This window comes from Chelonia mydas, chromosome 12 (assembly GCF_015237465.2).
Source record: "Chelonia mydas isolate rCheMyd1 chromosome 12, rCheMyd1.pri.v2, whole genome shotgun sequence".
Lineage (NCBI taxonomy): Eukaryota > Metazoa > Chordata > Testudines > Cheloniidae > Chelonia > Chelonia mydas.
In genome coordinates, this window is record NC_051252.2 from 2,934,622 (window position 1) to 2,954,813 (window position 20,192).

At 48.3% G+C, this 20,192-nt stretch overlaps 1 protein-coding gene across 2 annotated transcripts in view; it reads left to right on the top strand.

The window, feature by feature from the left end:
* HYDIN (HYDIN axonemal central pair apparatus protein) overlaps positions 1–20,192 on the top strand; it is a 446,380-nt gene that overhangs the window by 377,226 nt on the left and 48,962 nt on the right. For both annotated transcript variants that reach the window (XM_043526330.1, XM_043526331.1), the window contains 8 exons: positions 1,572–1,807; positions 2,886–3,037; positions 3,136–3,325; positions 4,380–4,488; positions 5,241–5,501; positions 7,993–8,135; positions 9,469–9,687; positions 11,143–11,303. In XM_043526330.1, the coding sequence (XP_043382265.1) occupies positions 1,572–1,807; positions 2,886–3,037; positions 3,136–3,325; positions 4,380–4,488; positions 5,241–5,501; positions 7,993–8,135; positions 9,469–9,687; positions 11,143–11,303 (1,471 nt within the window). The remainder of the gene's footprint in view (positions 1–1,571; positions 1,808–2,885; positions 3,038–3,135; positions 3,326–4,379; positions 4,489–5,240; positions 5,502–7,992; positions 8,136–9,468; positions 9,688–11,142; positions 11,304–20,192) is intronic.

A 20,192-nucleotide genomic window follows, 5' to 3' on the forward strand; every position in this document is an offset into this window, starting at 1 on the left:
TTTATACCTGCCTCCGGAAATTTCCACTACATGCATCTGACGAAGTGGGTATTCACCCACGAAAGCTTATGCTCCAATACGTCTGTTAGTCTGTAAGGTGCCACAGGACTCTTTGCCACTTTGACCTATGGAGTTTGGGAGAGTAGGACTGTTCAGTCTAGAGAAAGGGAGGCCAAGAGGTGCCACAGCAGCTGTGGACGAGACCAATGGGGAACAGGGAATGATCGTTCTCTCTAGTCAGCCAGGACTGAGCCAGAAGCAAGCAGGGGAAAACCCAGTGAAACATTAGGAAATACCTGATACCTCTGTGACAGCTAAATGTGACAGCTGGGCCTTCTGTCCTCTTCCTTCCCAAGAGAGAGGCTGGCGTCTAGAAGGATAGGCTGACGGAGAGACCTGCAGCATATCTGCTTTGCCATTCCCCAGTGGCTGTTGCTTTTTTGCCATGAGGGATCATGAGAAAAGAGTTGGTCTGAGGAATAGATTCTGGGCCAAACCCTGAAGTGTGTGCTTCAGCTGTACTCCATCCTCACTCGGGCAACATGTATCCAAGTCAAAGGAACATAGAATCATAGAATATTAGGGTTGGAAGAGAACTCAGGAGGTCATCTAGTCCAATCCCCTGCTCAAAGCAGGACCAATCCCCAACGAAATCATCCCAGCCAAGGGTTTGTCAAACTGGGCCTTAAAAACCTCTAAGGATGGAGATTCTACCACCTCCCTAGGTAACCCATTTCAGTGCTTCACCACCCTCCTAGTGAAATAGTGTTTCCTAGCATCCAACCTAGACCTCCCGAACTGCAACTTGAGACCATTGCTCCTTGTTCTGTCATCTGCCACCACTGAGAACAGCCGAGCTCCGTCCTCTTTGGAACCCCCTTCAGGTAGTTGAAGGCTGCTATCAAATCCCCCCTCACTCTTCTCTTTTGCAGACTAAATAACCCCAGTTCCCTCAGCCTCTCCTCATAAGTCATGTGCTCCAGCCCCCTGATCATTTTCACTGTCCACTGGACTCTCTCCAATTTGTCCACATCCCTTCTGTAGTGGGGGGACCAAAACTGGACGCAATACTCCAGGTGTGGCCTCACCAGTGCCGAATAGAGGAGAATAATCACTTTCCTCAATCTGCTGGCAATGCTCCTACTAATACAGCCCAATATGCCGTTGGCCCTCTTGGCAATGAGGGCACACTGCTGACTCATTTCCAGCTTCTACTGCTGGCAATAAGTGTTGACTCAGACTGCAGTGGGCTCATAAACCCCCCTCAGAGTGGCCCAGCCACCACTGATGTGGGACAGAGTGCCACACTGAGTGGATGCGGGATAGACAAATGTAGGTGATAGAGGCACATTCCTTAAGATCCAGAGGCCTGAGGTTCAATACAAATTGCTGACAGCTCACTCAGGGGTGTGCCATTACCCTGACTTGTGAAAAAAAGGATTCTTGAGTCAAGTTCATCCTGCATTAATGCCACTGAAGTCAGTAGAGTTGCTCCCAAGACAAACTAGGCCTATGTTTCTCAGCCCAGAAGAGAACACACGGTCTCAGCTGTCATGTCTGTCTTCCCTCAGCCATTGTGGTTGATGACATCGGGACCATTTTTGAGGAACATAGGATCTGCAGCAACATCAACCTTTACCAGATCCTGCAGACAGCGGATGGCGGAGGGGTGTTTGTATCAGATGAGAACAAGTTCATCTTCAGCAACGTCCTGGTTGGGCACCAGGCAACAGCTCGGTTCAAGATCGCCAATGTGGGCAGAATTCCTTGTGACGTGGTCCTCGCGGTCAAGCCTGTCTCCAGCAAGGTCAGAATAAGAGCTGAAGGGACGGGTGTGGGACCATCCACTGGAGGCCCCACAAGCAGGTTGGAGCAGCATGCAGGGTTTCTGAGATGTGTGTTTCAGCCTTGCCTGGTCTGGACCAGTGTAGGGTAATAGAATGTCACTCCCACCCCGGCCCAATAGTGTTAGACTGCTGCCCAAGCTGATCCACAGTGAAGCCTCCCGATCAGCCCATTGCTGGCGGTGCCTGGAATGAGGTACGATAAGCTGAGCACTGATCACATGGGATCTGATAAGATATGGATCTGATTAGTAACCACGTACTGTGAGGAAGAATAAAGCAATCCCCAAGGAGTCCTAGAGAGAAATGTCCCCTCTTACCCATAGGAGTGACAGAGTCCCCATTCCTCACAGCAGCCAGTCAGAAGAGCCCAACAAACCGTTTTGTGATAAGCAACCCTAATTATCCCCCCTTCCACTGCCAGACTTGCCAGCATCTCATACTGTGACAAGCCCCTTCCTTAAGTCGATCCTGACCCTTGACAAAATTATACACAGAGGAATGGCACTGATGTGTTGGTCTGCCCCGGCGTAAAGCCAGTCTGGGTTGTTTTCAGCACCCTTTGATCTCTTTTCTTCTTCTTCATCTGGATGGCTTTCTCTCATTTAGTCTGGTGTTTAGTGAGATTCGTGATATACACAAAGGGTCTGAAGGGCAATAAATCTAGGCACTAAAGTGTGGAGTTAACTGAGTGACTAATAGAGCCATACAAACAGCTATGTGCTATGCTGCAGTGGTGGCTGCTAAAAAGTGAGCCCTTACCTTTAGTTATCACATACTGTTGTCTCAAATACCCCACTTTCCCCACCACTTGGAACAGGATGGGTTTTTTCTGATCCTGACAGTTCATTCGTTAAGTCAAGAAACATGCTGTTTGACATCCCTTCCTGAGACAGGAGAGGAGAACCTCCTGACAGCTGAGGGGAGAGTCTTGCCCCTGTGGCTCTTATACTGTGTATGTTTTGTGTGTGTGAATTCCACTGACTGTGTCGATGGGAGGGGTATTTCATAGCCACCCCTGCTGTCTGGGTTTCCCCTAAGGCTGCTGCCCGCATTAATGACATCTTCGAGGTGGATCCCGTTCGGATGTGCGTCCCCAGCCACTCCCATGCCTTTGCGACAGTGACTTTCACCCCACAGACGATGCAGAGCTACCAGTGCATTTTTGAGGCTTTCATTGATGGACTGCCAAGGTAATTTAATCCACTGTTTCCTGGGGGTGGGCTTTCCTGTCCCCTGTGTACATAGCAGGCATGTGCCTGGAACAATGATTTTTTCCTACCCCCTGCAGCTTGGTCGCTAAATCACGAAATTTAACATTTGATATCACCGGGGATGGGAACTTCCCCCGAGTGACCATCTTGCGCCCTGTCCTCCGCAACAAAAGAGGGAACCCACTGCTCCTCTTCAAGAGGCTCCTACTCGAGCATTCGGAGAAACTTCCTTTTGTCCTTAAGAACAGTGGCGTGATACCCGTCCAGGTAATAACTTGCTAGGCAAAAGCTTAAAAATGGCACTGAAGCAAATTTTCCTCCTGTTATGGACAAGCCTTATAGAACTTAATACAAATGAAGCCAGTAGAGATGTCTAGAAAGCACATTAAAACTCTATGGAATTGAATATAGAATGAGATCCTTTCTGCATGTGTTTTGAACCATCCGTAGCAAGGATATAATTCTCTATTAAATTCCATAGGATGCTTCTGGAGAACAATAGAAAAGCTCCTCTTTTCTATCAGATTCTATAGGACAATTCCAAAGGGGAAGGCTTTTGACTGTTCATCTTTGTCTCCTTCCCAATAACTTCTTCAGTGTCTTCTCCAGTCTGATATTATGGCCCTCTGCACCAGCTCTCCTTTCTGTGCCTTAATAAACCACTAGTTGAAATGGGTGTCAGTCAGCCAAGATCGCGCATGACTGACTTTCACTTACTTGCCCTTGAGGGTGTCTGATTTTCTGACCAATTTGTCATTCTTAGTTAACAATATCAGAAGACAGCTGGTTTCCTCTTCACAGTTTGGTTATAATTATGAGAATTCTTCTGTTACATTCTAATTCCATTCCGCTCTACATGATTACATTTTAATACTGTCTAATTACATTCTATTTTATTTGATTACCTTCTAATTACATTCTATTATGTTCTAATTCCATTCTACTCAGTAACATTCTATTCTATTTGATTACATGCTATTATACTATAATTACATGCTATTCTACTTGATTGTAATTAGAAAGTATTAAAATGAATTCTATTTTAATTCTATTCTATAGTTACCTTTTAATACTTTCTAATTACATTCTGTTCTGTTTGATTACCTTCTAATAGCATTCTATTGTATTCAGTTGATTTCCAATTATAGTCTATTCAATTTCAGAGGAATATAGTCTGTTCTGTTTGATTACATTCTAATACATTCTAACAGTGAAAGCAATGAGTGTTTGGTTCTCTGGAACATCGGTAACATTCGATGACTCCACTTGCTTCCCCATATCCTAGCCCGTGTTGCCATGCTTTGTGTTTTTCTTTCTCCAGGTGATGGTTGACCTGTTGGATGACTATGGAGTTTTCTCACTGAAATCCAGGCCTACAACTCACTGCCTCTATGTGGCTCAGAGTGAGGGGGATGAATCGGGCAGAGAAGGTAAATGCAATGACGCTGGCAGAAGTGAAGAATTCCAGCAGCTCTCGTAGGGGATGTCTTCACTGTGAAGTTAAGTCAGGTGATTGGCACCCGGGTCTGAGCCCCAAGACTAGCCTAGCCCGGGAGTGAGCAGCTAGGCCAGAAAGTGGTGCCTGAGTTACTGGGTCCTCATTGGTGCTGCAGACACCAGGACCTCCGGAGCACTTCCCAGGAGTCTTTGTGCCGCAGTGCATTGAGCTGCTCTGTGATTCTTTCCCAGTGAACTGGGGGAGAATTTGTCCTTCTGGGCACCCGGGGGAATTGTAGGAAGGCATTTGAGGATTACCAGCACTCAAATGGTTTAGCCTGAGTACTTGCTGCAAAGTGGGTGGGTTACCAGCCTGAGAGAAAGCAGTGCCTCACCTGTAGCCGATAGCCATGGACAGGCCAGCTAGCCCTGTTTGAAAGCACCATCGCACTGGATGGAGTGAGGAGGGTTTTGTGTGTGGATGGGAGTCAGGTCGGAACCAGCATTTGAGTAAGAGCCCAAGTTAATTCTGCAGCAAAGACATACTCATAGACCCTGCAGTATGGAGCGAGTCTGCCATGTGACCTCCTCCCTGTGGAACTCAGCCACCCTCCAGGAGAACAAGGGTTTGGGGACAGCCATGCTTTAGCTGGTTTTCCTGTTCAAACCTCTTACGAATGTCTCCTTCTGTATGTCTGCAACTCTCAGGTCTGATTTCCAGCCCAAATGCTCCATTTCTTTGCAGGAAGGAAACCCCACACAGCCTCTCTAATCCTGCAGAATGGTGAATCGGCAGAGTTTGATGTGCTTTTCAAACCCAGACTTGCCCAGCGGGTGGAAGGGAAAATCCATCTGTCAGTGGTGGACAACCAGTATGAGGAAACCTGCATTCAGATGGTGGGAGAGGGCTACCAAGACGATATCACGCTGGAGAACATCCATGGGCTGGTAGCAGAGAGCAACGAGGAGAATGCAGAGGGGCAGCTGGAGGAGGACAGAGTGGAGGGTAAGAGGTGTTGTTGAGAATAGTTTGGCCCCTTTGAGGTTTTTAGAAGGTAAATCAGGATTTTGGAATGAATGAGCCTGCTGCTGTTGAAGTCCGTGGAAATTTTGCTGTCCGTTTAGCTGACAAGAGCTGGTGGTGTTGGGATTTTGAAGGGGGAGGTAGAAGCTATATAGATTGGTGAAAACCTACGCTGCTCCAGGAGCTAAGAAGACCAAACTATTGAGAGCAGGCAGGAAGTGGGAACAACACAAGGGCTTAGAGGAGAGGAGATCTTATGTCCAGAGAAAACAGTGCTGTTAATTGTTAGTAATAGAAGAGGAGGGTCAGAAATGGCCAACATGCACTTGGGGAGTATCCCTAAAAGGGACATGTCAGGTCAAACAGCCTCTTTCTGTGACATCCAGTGGAGACCGCAGCTATACAGGAGTTGCTAGCATGTGTGGTACTTAGTGTTAGAGCCCTACCAAATTCACGGCCATGAAAACATGACATGGACCATGAAATCAGACTTCCCCCATGAAATCTAGCTATTGGAGGGGCAGAGAAGGGGCAGGGCTGGGGGCACCCCAGTGGGGGGCTGTTGCCGTTCACCGGGCTCTAGCTGCTAGTCGGCTGGGCTGTGGAGGGATAGGACTTCCTCTTTCCCTGTATGGCCACTCTTGGTGGGAGATCAGACCCACCTCCGTGTGCTTTCCCCGGCAGCAGAAGCTCCTCAGCTGTGCTATCTTCAGAGCCCAGCTGAAGGCAGCACAGAAGTGAGGGTGGCAATCCCACGGCCCCCCTACATCAGCTTTGCAACCCCCCATGACCCTCTCCTGGGTTGGGACCCCCACAATTACAACACCATGAAATTTCAGATGTAAACATCTGAAATTGTGAAATTGACCAATTTTAAAACCCTCTGTCCATGAAATTGATCAAAATGGACAATGAATTTGATAGGGCTCTGTGATGAGCTGGATCACAGAAACCCCTTTGGGACAGCCACCTGATGTGTCTAGACTACCTCTGAGCCCGTTTTCCCTGCCAGCTTGGGACTTCAATACCTTGCCTTGTTTGAGCCAGACACGCTTGCCTGCTGCAAACACAGATCCAAGTCTGAACCACGTCCCCCCAAGCTGCAGGCTTAACTGAAAACAGCTTAAGACGTGCTCCTGTTTCCAGCATTCAGATACCCAGCTCCCAGTGGGGTCCAAACCCCAAATAAATCCATTTTACCCTATATAAAGCTTATACAGGGTAAACTCATAAATTGTTCACGCTATAACACTGATAGAGAGATATGCACACCTGTTTGCCCCCCCTCCCCCCCCAGTATTAATACTTACTCTGGGTTAATTAGGAAGTAAAAAGTGATTTTATTAAATACAGAAAGTAGGATTTAAGTCGTTCCAAGTAATAACAGACAGAACAAAGTAAATTACCAAACAAAATAAAATAAAATATGCAAGTCTGTGCCTAATACAGTAGGAAACTAAATGCAGATAAATCTCACCCTCAGAGATGTTCCAATAAGCTTCTTTGACAGACTAGCCTCCTTCTAGTCTGGGTCCAGCAATCACTCACACCCCTATAGTTACTGTCCTTTGTTCCAGTTTCTTTCAGGCATCCTTTCGGGGCGGAGAGGCTACCTCTTGAGCCAGCTGAAGACAAAATGGAGGGGTTTTCCCAGGGGCTTATATAGTCTCTCTCTTGTGGGTGGAAACCCCTTCTCCTCTCCTCTGTAGAATCCAGCTCCAAGATGGAGTTTTGGAGTCACATGGGCAAGTCACATGTCCATGCATGACTCAGTTCCTTACAGACCAACGCCACATTCCCAGGAAATCTCAGATGTGGAATTGGTGTCTCTCAAAGTTCATTGTTAGCTTAAGTGTTTCTTGTTTGGGCACTTACTGAGAATAATCTTTTCTCAAGAAGCTGACCAACTGCGTCACTGAGGCTACTTAAAATCAAACAAGTACATAGCCAATATTCATAACTTTGAATACAAAAATGATACATGCATACAAACAGGATGAATATATCCAATAGATCATAACCTTTGCAGAGATATGTTACATGGTTATCTAGCATAAAACATATTCCAGTCATGTCATATTTACACTCATAAGCATACTTCTATAAAGCATTATGGGGGTGCAACATCACAGGCCCTACTTATTGTGCCCTCTCTACAGCTGAGTTTGTGTATCTCTGTTACACAGGACACCTGAGCGTATGTCCTCCAAGTGGAAAGGTGTGTTGCAGGCTGTAATGTATTGTGGAGGCCTTTTGATTTCAGTGAGTGGGGTGGTACGTGTGTCCGTGGCTGAGAGCTGGATGCACTGCTTGAGGAGGGGCTGCTTTAAGAGCTCTCTCTGGTTGAAGCAGGTGTGTATGTGCCAATGGATGGGAAGGAAGTCACATGAGGGGAAGGGTGCTGTGCGAGTAGTCACTGCCCCATAAGTGCTGTAACCAAATCAGTGAGCATCCCCATTTTCATTCTTTCTAGCTGCCAGAGAAGATCACATCCAGTTTGGGGACTGTCACATCGGGAAGCCCTACCAGGTCACCTTCACGATAACCAATCGCAGCAAAGCAGACGTGATGAGGTTTGAATGGCCTGCTGCGGCTTCGCTTGTCTTCTCTCCCCAGGTATACAGGGACCACTTTGTTTTCCCCATGCACAAGAGGTTGCTCAGCAAGTTACGTGTAGTTAGCAGAGCTCTGACGCAGAGCTAGGTGGCAGTGCTCCTCGCTGCCATGCAGGAGCTCCGGTTTGTGTCTTGGGTCAGTTCTCTGAATCCTTGGGCTTGCAGAGGTGGGAGCTCTGTGGGGGCAGAACTGTCAACTCTCGTGGGAGATTCATGGGATCCTAGCCTGCTGGGAAACTGCTCTTGCTCCCAGAGGGCTCTCAGTTGCAGAATTTCCCTTGGTTATAAAAGTCCATTCCCTTTTTAAAGTACGGTGTGATAGAGCTGTGCCTTCCTGGAGCGCCCTCTTACGGGAGAACAGGCACATCTGCCTCAGTTTCCCTCCACCAGAGTCCCCAGAAATAGCCCAAACAGTCTTTCTCACTACCAATAGCCCTATTAATTTATTACAAAATCCCCTGCACATAACCCATAACAGTACCTCAAGGAGAGCCTGGGCCCTCACTTTGCCCCCATTCTGACTCTGGCGCCCCTCACCACACTTCACTCCCAGCCTTCAGCCCCCTCTGGCCCACCTCCTTCAGCTCTGCAGCTTAGAGAGCTAGCAAGTGTCTCCCTCTGCTGCTCTCAGCCTTCAGCCCTCTCTGGCTGTCTCTGGCTTGGCTCTCTGGCTCAGGAAGGTTTGCCAGCTAGCCCTTCCTCTGGCTCCCTAGCCCTCAGCCCTTTTCAGCCTCCTGGCACTGGCTTTGGCTCTTGAAAGTCAGTAGGCTTCCTGAGGACACCTCCCTCTTTCCACAGAGGGCCTGCAGGGTGCTCTCTACAGCTGGCCTCAGAGACCTCTCTGACCTCCTGACTCACCGGCTCTCCCTAGTCCTTTGTAATCCCCCAGGTGCCACTTCGCCCTCTTCATTGGCCAAACTGGGAATGGCTGTTCTGGCACAGGTGAACTGAACCTCCTTCATTTATGGGGCCAGAAACCCTGTGACACGAGGCCACTGAAGGAGACTGAGTTGCTCTAGATTCTGGTGTCATCTGGATGCTGGTATCCAGCTGTGCATCTTCTTCCCATTAGACCCAGATGGAGCAGCTTCCTAGAGGTGGTCCCTCCAGTGTGTTGTTGCTGGTGTCCATGTGGGGAAGCATGCACCACCATTGCCTGGGCTAGCAATAAACAGAGGTGAATCTGGCACCAAATTCACTGCATGGAAAAATGAAGACTCACATTCTAGCCCTTCCATTTCTTCTCCGTGTAGCTCACAATAACACTCCATTCTTTGCTGGCCACAGACTGACCATGGATGAAATAATGGCATTGGCTCTCTGATCCTCTCCAGGTCGGCCACCTCCATGCTGAATGTTCTAAGGACATCACAGTGACTTTGAAATCTAATGTTCCTGCCACCTTCAAAATGCACACAGTTAAGTGTAAGGTGTCCAGAATCACCTTCCAGCTTCCTGCGGACCAGGTCCCTGACTGGGACGACCGCCTGCATACCGTCAAGTGGGTGGATGCTCTGAGGAGCCTGACGACCACACGCCCAACAAAGAGGAAGGTAAGAAGTGAGATTATGAAAGCAAGTGAAACAAACACAATGGCATTTGGAGCCATCCGTGTAAAGCCTAAAGACAAAGGGTCACATTCACTGCTGACTAATCAGCTCCAGCTGTTCTGCACAAATGTTTAACAGCCAGGGTGATGAACCATCGGAACAAGCTACCAAGGGAAGAGGTGGATTTTCCATTTCTGGACGTCTTCCAATCCAGACTGGAGGCCTTTCTGGAAATAGGAGTTAGCCAAGTTGCGCAGTGGGCTACTGGGCGCAGTGCAGGGGCAGCTGGGTGGAATGCTGTGGCCTCAGTTATAATGGAGGTCAGACTAGATGATCTAATGGTCCATTTTGTCCTTAAAATGTCTTAGTCTGATTTCAGTCAGGAGGGAATTAGACCCAGCAGGTTCTAGTTACAGGTTCCTTGTGGAAGAATGACCCTACTTCCCCACTGTGTGTTTCTGTTACCCTACCTGTACTTTGAAATGAGCTCTCTCCACATTTTAACAGATGAGATTTCCCTCATGAAATCATTACTGTGTGCAGGGTCGTATTAGACAACAGGTGTTAGCAGGTGGCTTCATTAGCTATGTAGCAGGTTGGCTCAGGTACCATAGAAGTATTTTCTTCAAGAACTCTCTCTCTTTATAGCTTTTACCAGGTCAAACCGAAAAACAGAGGTGATGAATGTTTCAAAGTTCTGGAAGGTTGAATGGAAGGTTGCCAAGAAGACAAATATTTTCTTTATCCATAAGAAGTAGCAGTACCTCCAGGCCTTTCCAATCAATTCCCCTCCACCCTGATCCAGACATGTTTGTCTCACCTGGGGTGGAAAGGAAATTCAGTCTCATTTACTCCCAGTCATGATCTGGAAAAAAACACCCACTGCTAAGAAAAAAGGGAAAGTCAGTCCCTGTTCATTCAGCCATGGGCTTCTTTACACAAGTGTCTGCAGTGTTGGGTCCACTGTATTAACAAGGGGTGGGAGCAAAGTGATATTGGTCATTCAGGCCTGGGCTTCTTTATGTTTCTTCACCAATTCTGATCTGCAGACACCATTTCCTCAACCCCTCTGCTGGGACACAGGGTTGAGACACAGCCACCTCATAGTGCTCCCACAGACAGTTCTCCCTGTCATCCGGGTGGTGTCTGTTTGCTCCAGAACCAGGGATGCTGGAACAATTCTTATAGTGGGGGTGCTGAGAGCCATTGAGCCCAACTGTAAATCCTGGATACAATGGAAACTACTTCAAGTCAGGGGGTGCTGCAGCACCCTCCACACCCCTAGTTCCAGCACCTATGTCCAGATAATCAATGGCAAAGGAATGGGTGACAGAAGGAAAGTTCAGGATGGTTGTGTCTGAATGGCCCTCACGGTTTTGATGGTGGTACCAAGCCTGGCTCTGGAGGGGCTCAAGTGCTTAGTCAGGTTACTGTTGTTTTTCTCGTTTCTGTTTGAAGGTGATAGAGACAGACCCCGAACCCGCCCACACTGTTCTGGAAGAGAGCAGCCGAGAGCTAGAACTTCAAATCAGTGCCATTGTTGATTACACCCAGTTCAAGCTAGAAACTAACTTGGTGCAGTTCAAGGAGACCTTGCTCCTCCAGACCAGGGTGTTCAGGTGAGTAACTGAGATTACACAGGTTTCAGAGTAGCAGCCGTGTTAGTCTGTATTCGCAAAAAGAAAAGGAGGACTCACGAAAGCTTCTGCTCAAATAAATTGGTTAGTCTCTAAGGTGCCACAAGTCCTCCTTTTCTTTTTTTTGAGATTACACAGGGACAACTCAGAAAAACTGGTTCTTCTTCGAGCGATGTCCCTGTGGGGGCTCCACTTCAGGTGTGGGTGTGTCCCGGCGCCGTTAATCAGAGATTTTCGGTAGCAGTGTTGGTCTGGGTACCGCGTAAGCAGTAGTCATCTTGCGCCACCCGACCCCCTCAGTTCCTTCTCAGCCATCCGCAGCCTCAGACAGAGTTCTGACAGTGGCAGAGTCCCAACATCTTTTGCTCAACCTTAACGAATTAAATTGGATTGTTTAGTAGAGTTTGGTAGTTAAGTAGTGCAGTTAGTACTGGAGTACCTACTTAGCACTTAAGTAAAGAAAAATCTTTTTTTTACATTAGCTTCTTCCGAAGCGGGAAACCTATCCCCACTACAAAATGCCTAGTTCCCCAGGATTTAAGAGATGTGGCTCATTCTGCAAAGCCATGTCCATCTCTGATGGGCACTCCTTCTGTGTCCGTTGCCTTGGGGAGTTGCACATCCCTAGGAAGTGCACTTTCTGTAGCAACCTAAAAGCGAGAGCCAGGTGTGACAGAAACCCATGCCTAACGCTGATCCTGGTGGAAAAATCACTGCAGCCGGCCTCTGACACAGGCGAGAAAACCTCCCCTTCTGGTGGCTCCCCAGGCACAGCCTCAACTGAAGAGAGCACCCAGTCCGCCAAAAATACATGGAAAGAGCCGCAACCTCCCCACATAGAGAGACACAGAAAAAGAAGCAGTCGCCAACTGGGTGGCTGTCCTCAGTGCTGACCTCCACACGGGTAAGCACCTTTGAGGCATCAGGCACTTTCGGCACTGTCCACACCAGGACCTCTGCCGAGCCCCACTGCAAGGAGAAGGAGTTGAGACGTAATCATGTCTCCTTCTCAACGGCACCAGCCACTCCGGTGAGAGACACGGTGCCAAGGCCCTCACCAGTGGCCATGCCCCCATCCCTGGCACCGATGAGTACATTGGCACCGAGCTACAGACCCAAGACAACACATAAGCCATCGTCACAGACACCAGTACCATCTAAATCAACAGCATCGACACCGACGGTACTGAAACTAATAAACCACAGCAATTCTTACAACATAAAGACATTGCAGTCTCCTCAGTGCTGCAGCCACCCCATTCAGCCCCGACAGTTCTCCTGTGCATACTAATATACAGCAAATGATATCGCCTGTCACTCCACCCATATTGAGCAATGAGGACGATGATCAAGACGGAAGTCACTTTTCATCTCAACACTCTTCACCCACTGCACGGAGGCCACCTTGGGAACCCATGAGACTCAAAACTCAGTACAGACAAGACGTACAATCTTGGTATGGGCAGCCATGGATGTGCCCACCTATGCCCTTCCCCTTGCAATGGATCCCTTGGGACCCTCGAGCGGCATAAAGGGCTCATCATACCAGACCAGCGACTCCAACCAGGGGTGAAATCGGTCACCCCCACCATCCCCTAGCTAGGAGACTTCAGAGGTACACAGGAGAAGAGAGAGAAGAAGGCACAGACCAGAGGTCACATCACCTGCACACAAATCATCGTTATCCCTAGATAAAGCTGTGATGCCACCACCCCCTATCACAGCTGATGACTTCAAACAATTTCAAGAACTGTTTAAACGAGTAGCCATCAGTCAAGATATCCCACCGGAGATGATTCAGGATAACCAGCATAAATTGTTACAAATCCTCCAAACATCTTCATCCTCCAAGATAGCTCTCCCAATAAATGATGCCATCGTGGAACCATCAGAGACAATCTGGCAGATTGGTACCACCAATGTGCAAAAGGGCAGACAGAAAATATTATATCCCCACCAAGGGGATGGATTTCCTGTTCTCCCACCCACAGCCCAACTCTCTAGTGGTCAAATCTGCAAATCAACACGGGAAACAGCCTCAGTACAGGTCCACCCCTCAGGACAAGAACCACAAAGGCTCGACCTTTTCAGTTGAAAAGCGTACTCCTCAGCGACACTACGTAAAGTTGCCAACTTTTACGCTGTAAATAAGCAACCCGGATTTCAAAATAAGCCAAAAAACAAGGCTAAAACAAGCCAACCCCAAGACTCTGTGTGACGGGATCCCCAGGGTGCAGTCTAGGACTGTGGGACTGCGGTGCCCCCCTGAACTCTCTCCAGCCTGGGCTGTCTCTTACAATGCCTTGCTAGTGACCAGCAGCAAACCCCTCCAGGTGCTGTTATCACTCAGCACAACCACATGTGGAGCCCCACACCCAACTAGATTTCATGAAGCTCCCAGAGCCACTCATGAATCACACAGAGAAAGGCACCAGCCAAATCCCACCCCCAGCTTCCAGCACTGTACCCCAGGAATATACCATCTTACACTGCTCAAGATGAGCAATGCAGATTTATTATTTGGTTCACCATTTCGTCAATGTAAAGTGGATATACACCAGCCTTTGCAAAACGTGAGCAGATTTGCCACACACTTCATACAAACTCACTGGTAAAGATAAACAGTAAAACAAATTTATTGACTACAAAAGATTTTAAGTGATAGGCAAAAAGTCAGAGTTCGTTACCAAAAGAAAACAAAATATAAGCACGCAGTCTAAACTCTCAACCCTATTAGACTGGGCAGCATCTAGGTTAAGCAGTTTTTTTCACCCCAATGGATATTGCAGTTCATAGTACACAGATTTCACCCTTGAAATCTGAGCCAGTCCCTTCAGTTGGAGACTTCAGAGTGTCCTTGTTGCTTGCAGCATAGGTGGGTGAAGGATAAAGGCCAAGCATAGGCCCCCTGTTTTAGGTTTTATACCCTCAGTCCATGTGCTTGGGAGCACAAGTCCAGGCATGTCTGGGGGGCATTGCTGAGTCTCCAGGCAAGGTTGAGCAATTCCCCCGGCGTGGCCTCGTGCAGGTGAGTCATTGAATTGTAGTTCCCTTGCTGGACAGTGGCTGTTTATGGTTGTTTGACACCCCTCTGGGTACTGGTTACTTTCCTTGGTGTTGCCTCCGGGAGCTAATATCTGGCTGAGCCAGGCAAAAACCAGGAACTTTAAATTGTTTAAAGCACAGTCCACATGCACATCATGTCGCCCCACCTGCAGGTCACCACACACAGGCAATGCAGCAGCTGGAGCCAAATGCCAATCCCCATACGTAAAAAACCCTAATAAGCCCAAAACTAGCCAATGCTAGCCAACTCAGCCTAAAACAAGCCCAATTTCTGCTTATTTTCCATGGATTTGGACACAAAAACATCACCCACAACAAAGACAATACAAACTACAAAGAAACAGACAGCAGCTACAGAGCTGGAGAACATCTCAAAGTCAGCCCTCAACATCGCAACTGGCTTCCTCCAAACAACAGTTTTGAATATTTGGTCGAGGGTCTGAACGACCTCCCCCACTATACAGCGCCAGTACCATGTTTCTTTGACCATTGACTACGTCCATTTACCAAGCCTGGGCGTTGATAACAATGGATCAATGGGTTGTGGAGTTCGTAAGACTGGGCTATGCCATCCCCTTTTTCTCCCACCCCCCCTTCCTCAGCTCCTTCCCTGTCCCTCTTCAGGGACCCTTCTCGTGAGCACCTTTTAAGACAGCAAGTAAACCATCTTCTACAGTTAGGTGCCATGGAGCAAGTTGCCCTACAACACAGAGGGGAGGGTTTTTACTCCCACTATTTCTTGACCCAGAAGAAAAATGGTGGCTGGAGACCCATTCTGGATCTCAGAAAGCTCAACAAATTTGTACAAACCCAAAACTTCAAGATTGTCACACTGACCACGATAATACCAATGCTAGAAAGGGGGCACTGGTTTTCAGCCCTCGACCTACAAGATGCATATTGTCACATCATCATACACACCCCTCACAGACAGTTTCTACAGTTCACAGTGGGGGGCAATCACTGTCTATACAGAGTACTACCTTTCGGCCTCTCCACCTCATCAAGAGACTTCCCCAAAACCCTGGCAGTAGTGGTGGCACTTACAGAAATGAGGGATAATGATTTGCCCGTGTGTAGATGATTGTCTACTGAAAGGCCTGACTCAAGAAGAAGCGATAAACATTGTGCAGAAAACTATCACCCTCTTTCAGAATCTAGGGTTACAAATAAATGAATAAAATCAACCCTACTTCCAGTAGAACAACTGGACTTCATCGGGGTACACCTCGATTCCACAGAGGCCAGAGCATCATTACCCATGAGCAGATTCGTAACATTGACCGGCCTCACCTAAGTAGTCAACAACAGCCTTCAAACATCAGCACGAACCTGCTTACAACTATTAGGTCACATGGTGGCCACAATGTTAGTGGTAAGACACACAAGACTTCATATGCGCTTCCCACAAGGCTAGCTGAGCTCAGTATACATCCCCAGCAAACACAGCCTGAACAAGAGACTAACAGTGCCACCAAAAGTCTTGGTCTCCTTACAATGGTGGACAAAACCAGAGAATGTGTGCCTGGGGATCCCCTTTCAGCAGGATCCACCATCAATAATAATCACGATGGACACTTTGTTGAGAGGCTGGGGAGCCCACCTGAACCAACTCACTGTTCAAGGCAGATGGTCAACAGCGGAAACCCGACTATACATCAATCTACTAGAGCTGTGTGCAATACGCAATGCCTGCAGGCACTTCCTACCAAGCATCAAGAACCAGTCAGTGGATAATGACCAACAATATAGCATGCATGTTCCATATCAGTCACCAAGGAGGAGCTCGCTCTTACTCATTATGCACCGAGGCCATGAAACTGTGGAGCTGGTGCATACACCACAAAATAAATATCTCGGCCTCCTATCTCCCAAGATGCCAGAACATGACACCGGACACACTAAGCAGACAGTTTTTCCAGGAACACAAATGGGAAATAAACAACAGAATCCTACAGTCAACATTTCAATGATGGGGCTTCCCCCTATCAACCTATTCGCATCATCCCTAAACCACAAGTGCCCACTCTTTTGCTCCAGATCAGGACTGGGATCCCAGTCACTGGGAGATGCCTTCCTCATCACATGGGACGCATCACTCATGTATGCATTCCCATAGATCCCACTGATCTCACAAGTGATACAGAAGATATGTGCTGAAAAGCACATCACACTGATAGTCCCAATGTGGCCCAGGCAGACCTGGTACCCTTATCTGATGCGCATGGCAGTATGCACCCCATGAACTCTCCCGCTGTGGGCAGACCTCGTCTCACAGAACAAAGGCAGGACTCTCCACCCAAATCCAGAGAAACTTCACCTGAAAGCCTGGCTCCTTCATGGTTCAAACATGACAAATTAGCCTGTTCAGAACAAGTTAAACACATGTGTCAGGGTTCCCTCCCCACTCTGAACTCGGGTACGGAGGTGGGGACCCGCATGAAAGACCCCCTAAGCTTATTTCTACCAGCTTAGGTTAAAAACTTCCCCAAGGCACAAATTCCTTTCCTTGTCCTTGGATGGTATTGCTGCCACAACCAAGTGATTTAGACAAAAATTCAGGAAAAGGGTCACTTGGAGTCCCTAGTTTCCCAAAATATTTCCCCAAGCCCCTTCACCCCCTTTCCTGGGGAGGCTTGAGAATAATGTGAGTACTGACCAGACCCTTTTTCTCTAGGACACTGAAAATCAATCAGGTTCTTAAAGGAAGAACTTTATTTAAAGAAAAAGTAAGACTCACACCTGCAAAAATCAGGATGGAAGGTAACTTTACAGGGTAATAAAAAGATTTAAAACACAGAGGATTCCCCTCTGGGCTCAGCTTCAAAGTTACGAAAAACAGGAATAAACCTCCCTCTTAGCATCGGGAAAATTCACATGCTAAAACAAAAGATAATCTAACGTATTTCCTTGCCCTTACTTACAATTTTTGTAATCTTAGATGCTCATTTCAGGTATGTTTTCAGGAGATGTTTTTCCTGCCTGGTCTCTCTCTCCGTCCAGAGAGGGAACACCAAAAGGGGCACAAACAAAACCTCTCCCCCCAGATTTGAAAGTATCTTCTTTCCTTATTGGTCCTTTTGGTCAGGTGCCAACCAGGTTATTTGAGCTTCTTAACCCCTTACAGGTAAAGATTCAGTACAGCTGCTCAGGAGGGATTTTATGCTACCCGTAGCTGTATGTTTATGACAACGTTACCAAATAGCAGGAGATCAACCACTTGCAATACTTACCTCCAAAAATGGAAAAGGTTCACAGTATGATGTCAACAAAAACAGTTAACCGCAGTTACAGCGCCACTCCCATTAGTGCTGGACTACATGCTAGAACTGAAGAAATCGGGTCTCTTGACAAGCTCAATTAAAGTACACCTCATGGCTAGTATAGCCTTTCATCATAAGATCAAGGGAATCTTGATATTTGCACACCTAGTCACCAGCTGTGTCCTCACCGGCATACAGAACATTTACCCAGAAGTCCGACAACCTACATCAGCATGGTGTTTAAATCTAGTGCTTAAATGCCTCACTAGACCCCCGTTTGAGCCCTTAGCTACCTGCTCCCTGCTTCATCCATCGATGAAGATTGCATTCTTGGTCACAATCACCTCCGCTCAACAAGTAATGAGATAGGGGTGCTCATGGCTGACCCCTTTATACCGTATTCTTTAAAGACAAGGTCACATTGAGACCACACCCAAAATTCTTACCTAAAATATCAACATCCTTCCATATAAACCAACCCATACACCTTCCTATGTTTTATCCCAAACCACATGGGCGCTCACAAGAGACTATCTGACGTACACTAGGTGTCAGATGAGCAATAGCCTTTTCTTTAGGCAGAACCAAGCCTTTCTGGAAGTCCTTAGACTTTTTATTTCCACAACAGAGTGCTCCAAGGGATGCGCAGTATCCATGCAGAGACTATCTAAATGGATCTCTACCTGCATCCAACTCTGTTATCGAACAAATAACACAGAACCCCCAGAGGGGATCAGGTTCCACTCTACTTGCTCAGTAGCAATGTTCATGGAGTTCCTGAGCAGCGTACCGATAATAGACACATGCAGAGCAGCCGTAGCGTCGCTGGGGGGGGAGCGGGGCAGCGGCCGCTCTCCCACCGAGCAGAAGTGGCACCTTTTTAATTTTTACTCACCCGGCGGCGCGCTGGGTCTTCAGTGGCACCCGCTTGTACTCGCCCGGCAGCGCTCCGGGTCTTCAGCGTCGGGTCCTTCACTCGCTCCGGGTCTTCAGCGGCATTTCGGCGGAGGGGGGTCCTTCAGTGCGAGTGAAGGACCCGATGCCGACGTGCCGCCGAAGACCCAGAGCGAGTGAAGGACCCAACGCCGAAGACCCGGAGCACCGCCGGGTGGGTACAAGCAGGTGGTGCCTTTTTTATCTCCGCTCCCCCTGTTTCCTCCACCTGGCTACGCCACTGCAGAGGGGCTACCTGGGCCTCTGTGCACACTTTCACAAACCATTATGCAATCACTCAAAGCTCAAGGTCAGACGCTATAATAGGCCTCACCATGCTCTCTTCAGTGGCCCAACTGAATCTGAAGCCGCTTACATCCACAGTGGGGCACTGCTCTACAGTCACCTGAAATGGAGCACCCACAGGGACAGCACTTGAAGAAGAGAGGGTTACTCACCCTGTGCAGTAACTGAGGTTCTTCAGGATGAGTGTCCTTGTGGGGGCTCCACTACCCGCCCTCCTCCCCTCTACTTCGGAGTTTGCAGTAAGGACTCTACGATAGAGAAGGAACTGAGGGGGTTGGGTCACGTGTGCACTAGAAGAGGCGTCCGTGGCACCAAGAGACGACTACTGCGCATGCGCGACTCAGACGGACACTGCTACCAAAAATCTCCAATCAACGGCTCTGGGACACACCCACACCTGAAGTGGGGCACCCACAGGTACACACATCACGAAGAACCTCAGTTACTGCACAGGGCGAGTAACCCTCTCTTCTACCGGGGAAGGAAGTGGTATTACACAGCCAGGGCCAACTCGCTCCACAGTACAACTAAGCTACAGGTGTTCGTGTTCTTCCCAACCACTTGGGACAGTGGGAGGCTCAGGGCTCTTACATCAGCCTGCGAGCTTCCAGGAATTAGTTTAGTTGGTTTGCTGTTGTTTCTGACCGCTGATAAGCACCAGGAGGCGGAAGAGTTGCTACTGCTTTTGCCAGGGCTCTTGGTGCCTGTCAGAAGTCTCAGTCCCGAGGGTTGCCGTGGCATTGGGTTCTGCAGTCCAGACGTTATCCCACGTCCTGGCCAGAGCCAAGTTCTGGTATTTACGTTCTGCCTCCCAGCTCCCTCCTTTGCACTGGAGAAATCGTCCTTGATCCCATTCTGCCTCACAGAGCCTGGTGTCACTGATATAAATAAGTCCCATAAATAAAGCAAGGTGCTGTGCAGTATTGCTGACACCAGATATTTCCCACAGTCCTCCCTAGAACTGACTACATTTATTTTGGTCCCTAGAGTGACTCCTGTACCAGTTAGGGCCCAAGCCTACAAGCCGTTTATGTTCAGAACTCCCGTTGGAGTCATTCTTACCCTGGTTACACACTGCCAGCATTCAGCCCAGAGTACTGACAGTCCTAAAAACAGGCCTTATTTCACTGACGGCGAATGCCAAAGTTACCAGACGTGTAACAGGTTTGTCAGTTGCAAGATGCAGAAGTAGAAATCCTTCTACTCTCACAAGCCGCCGGTGCCCGCTCCTCCAGTATAATATGGGTTGGTGCAGGGCGGGGGCTAGGGATTCTCCTGGGGCCCCTCACTCCCAGGCAGGCAG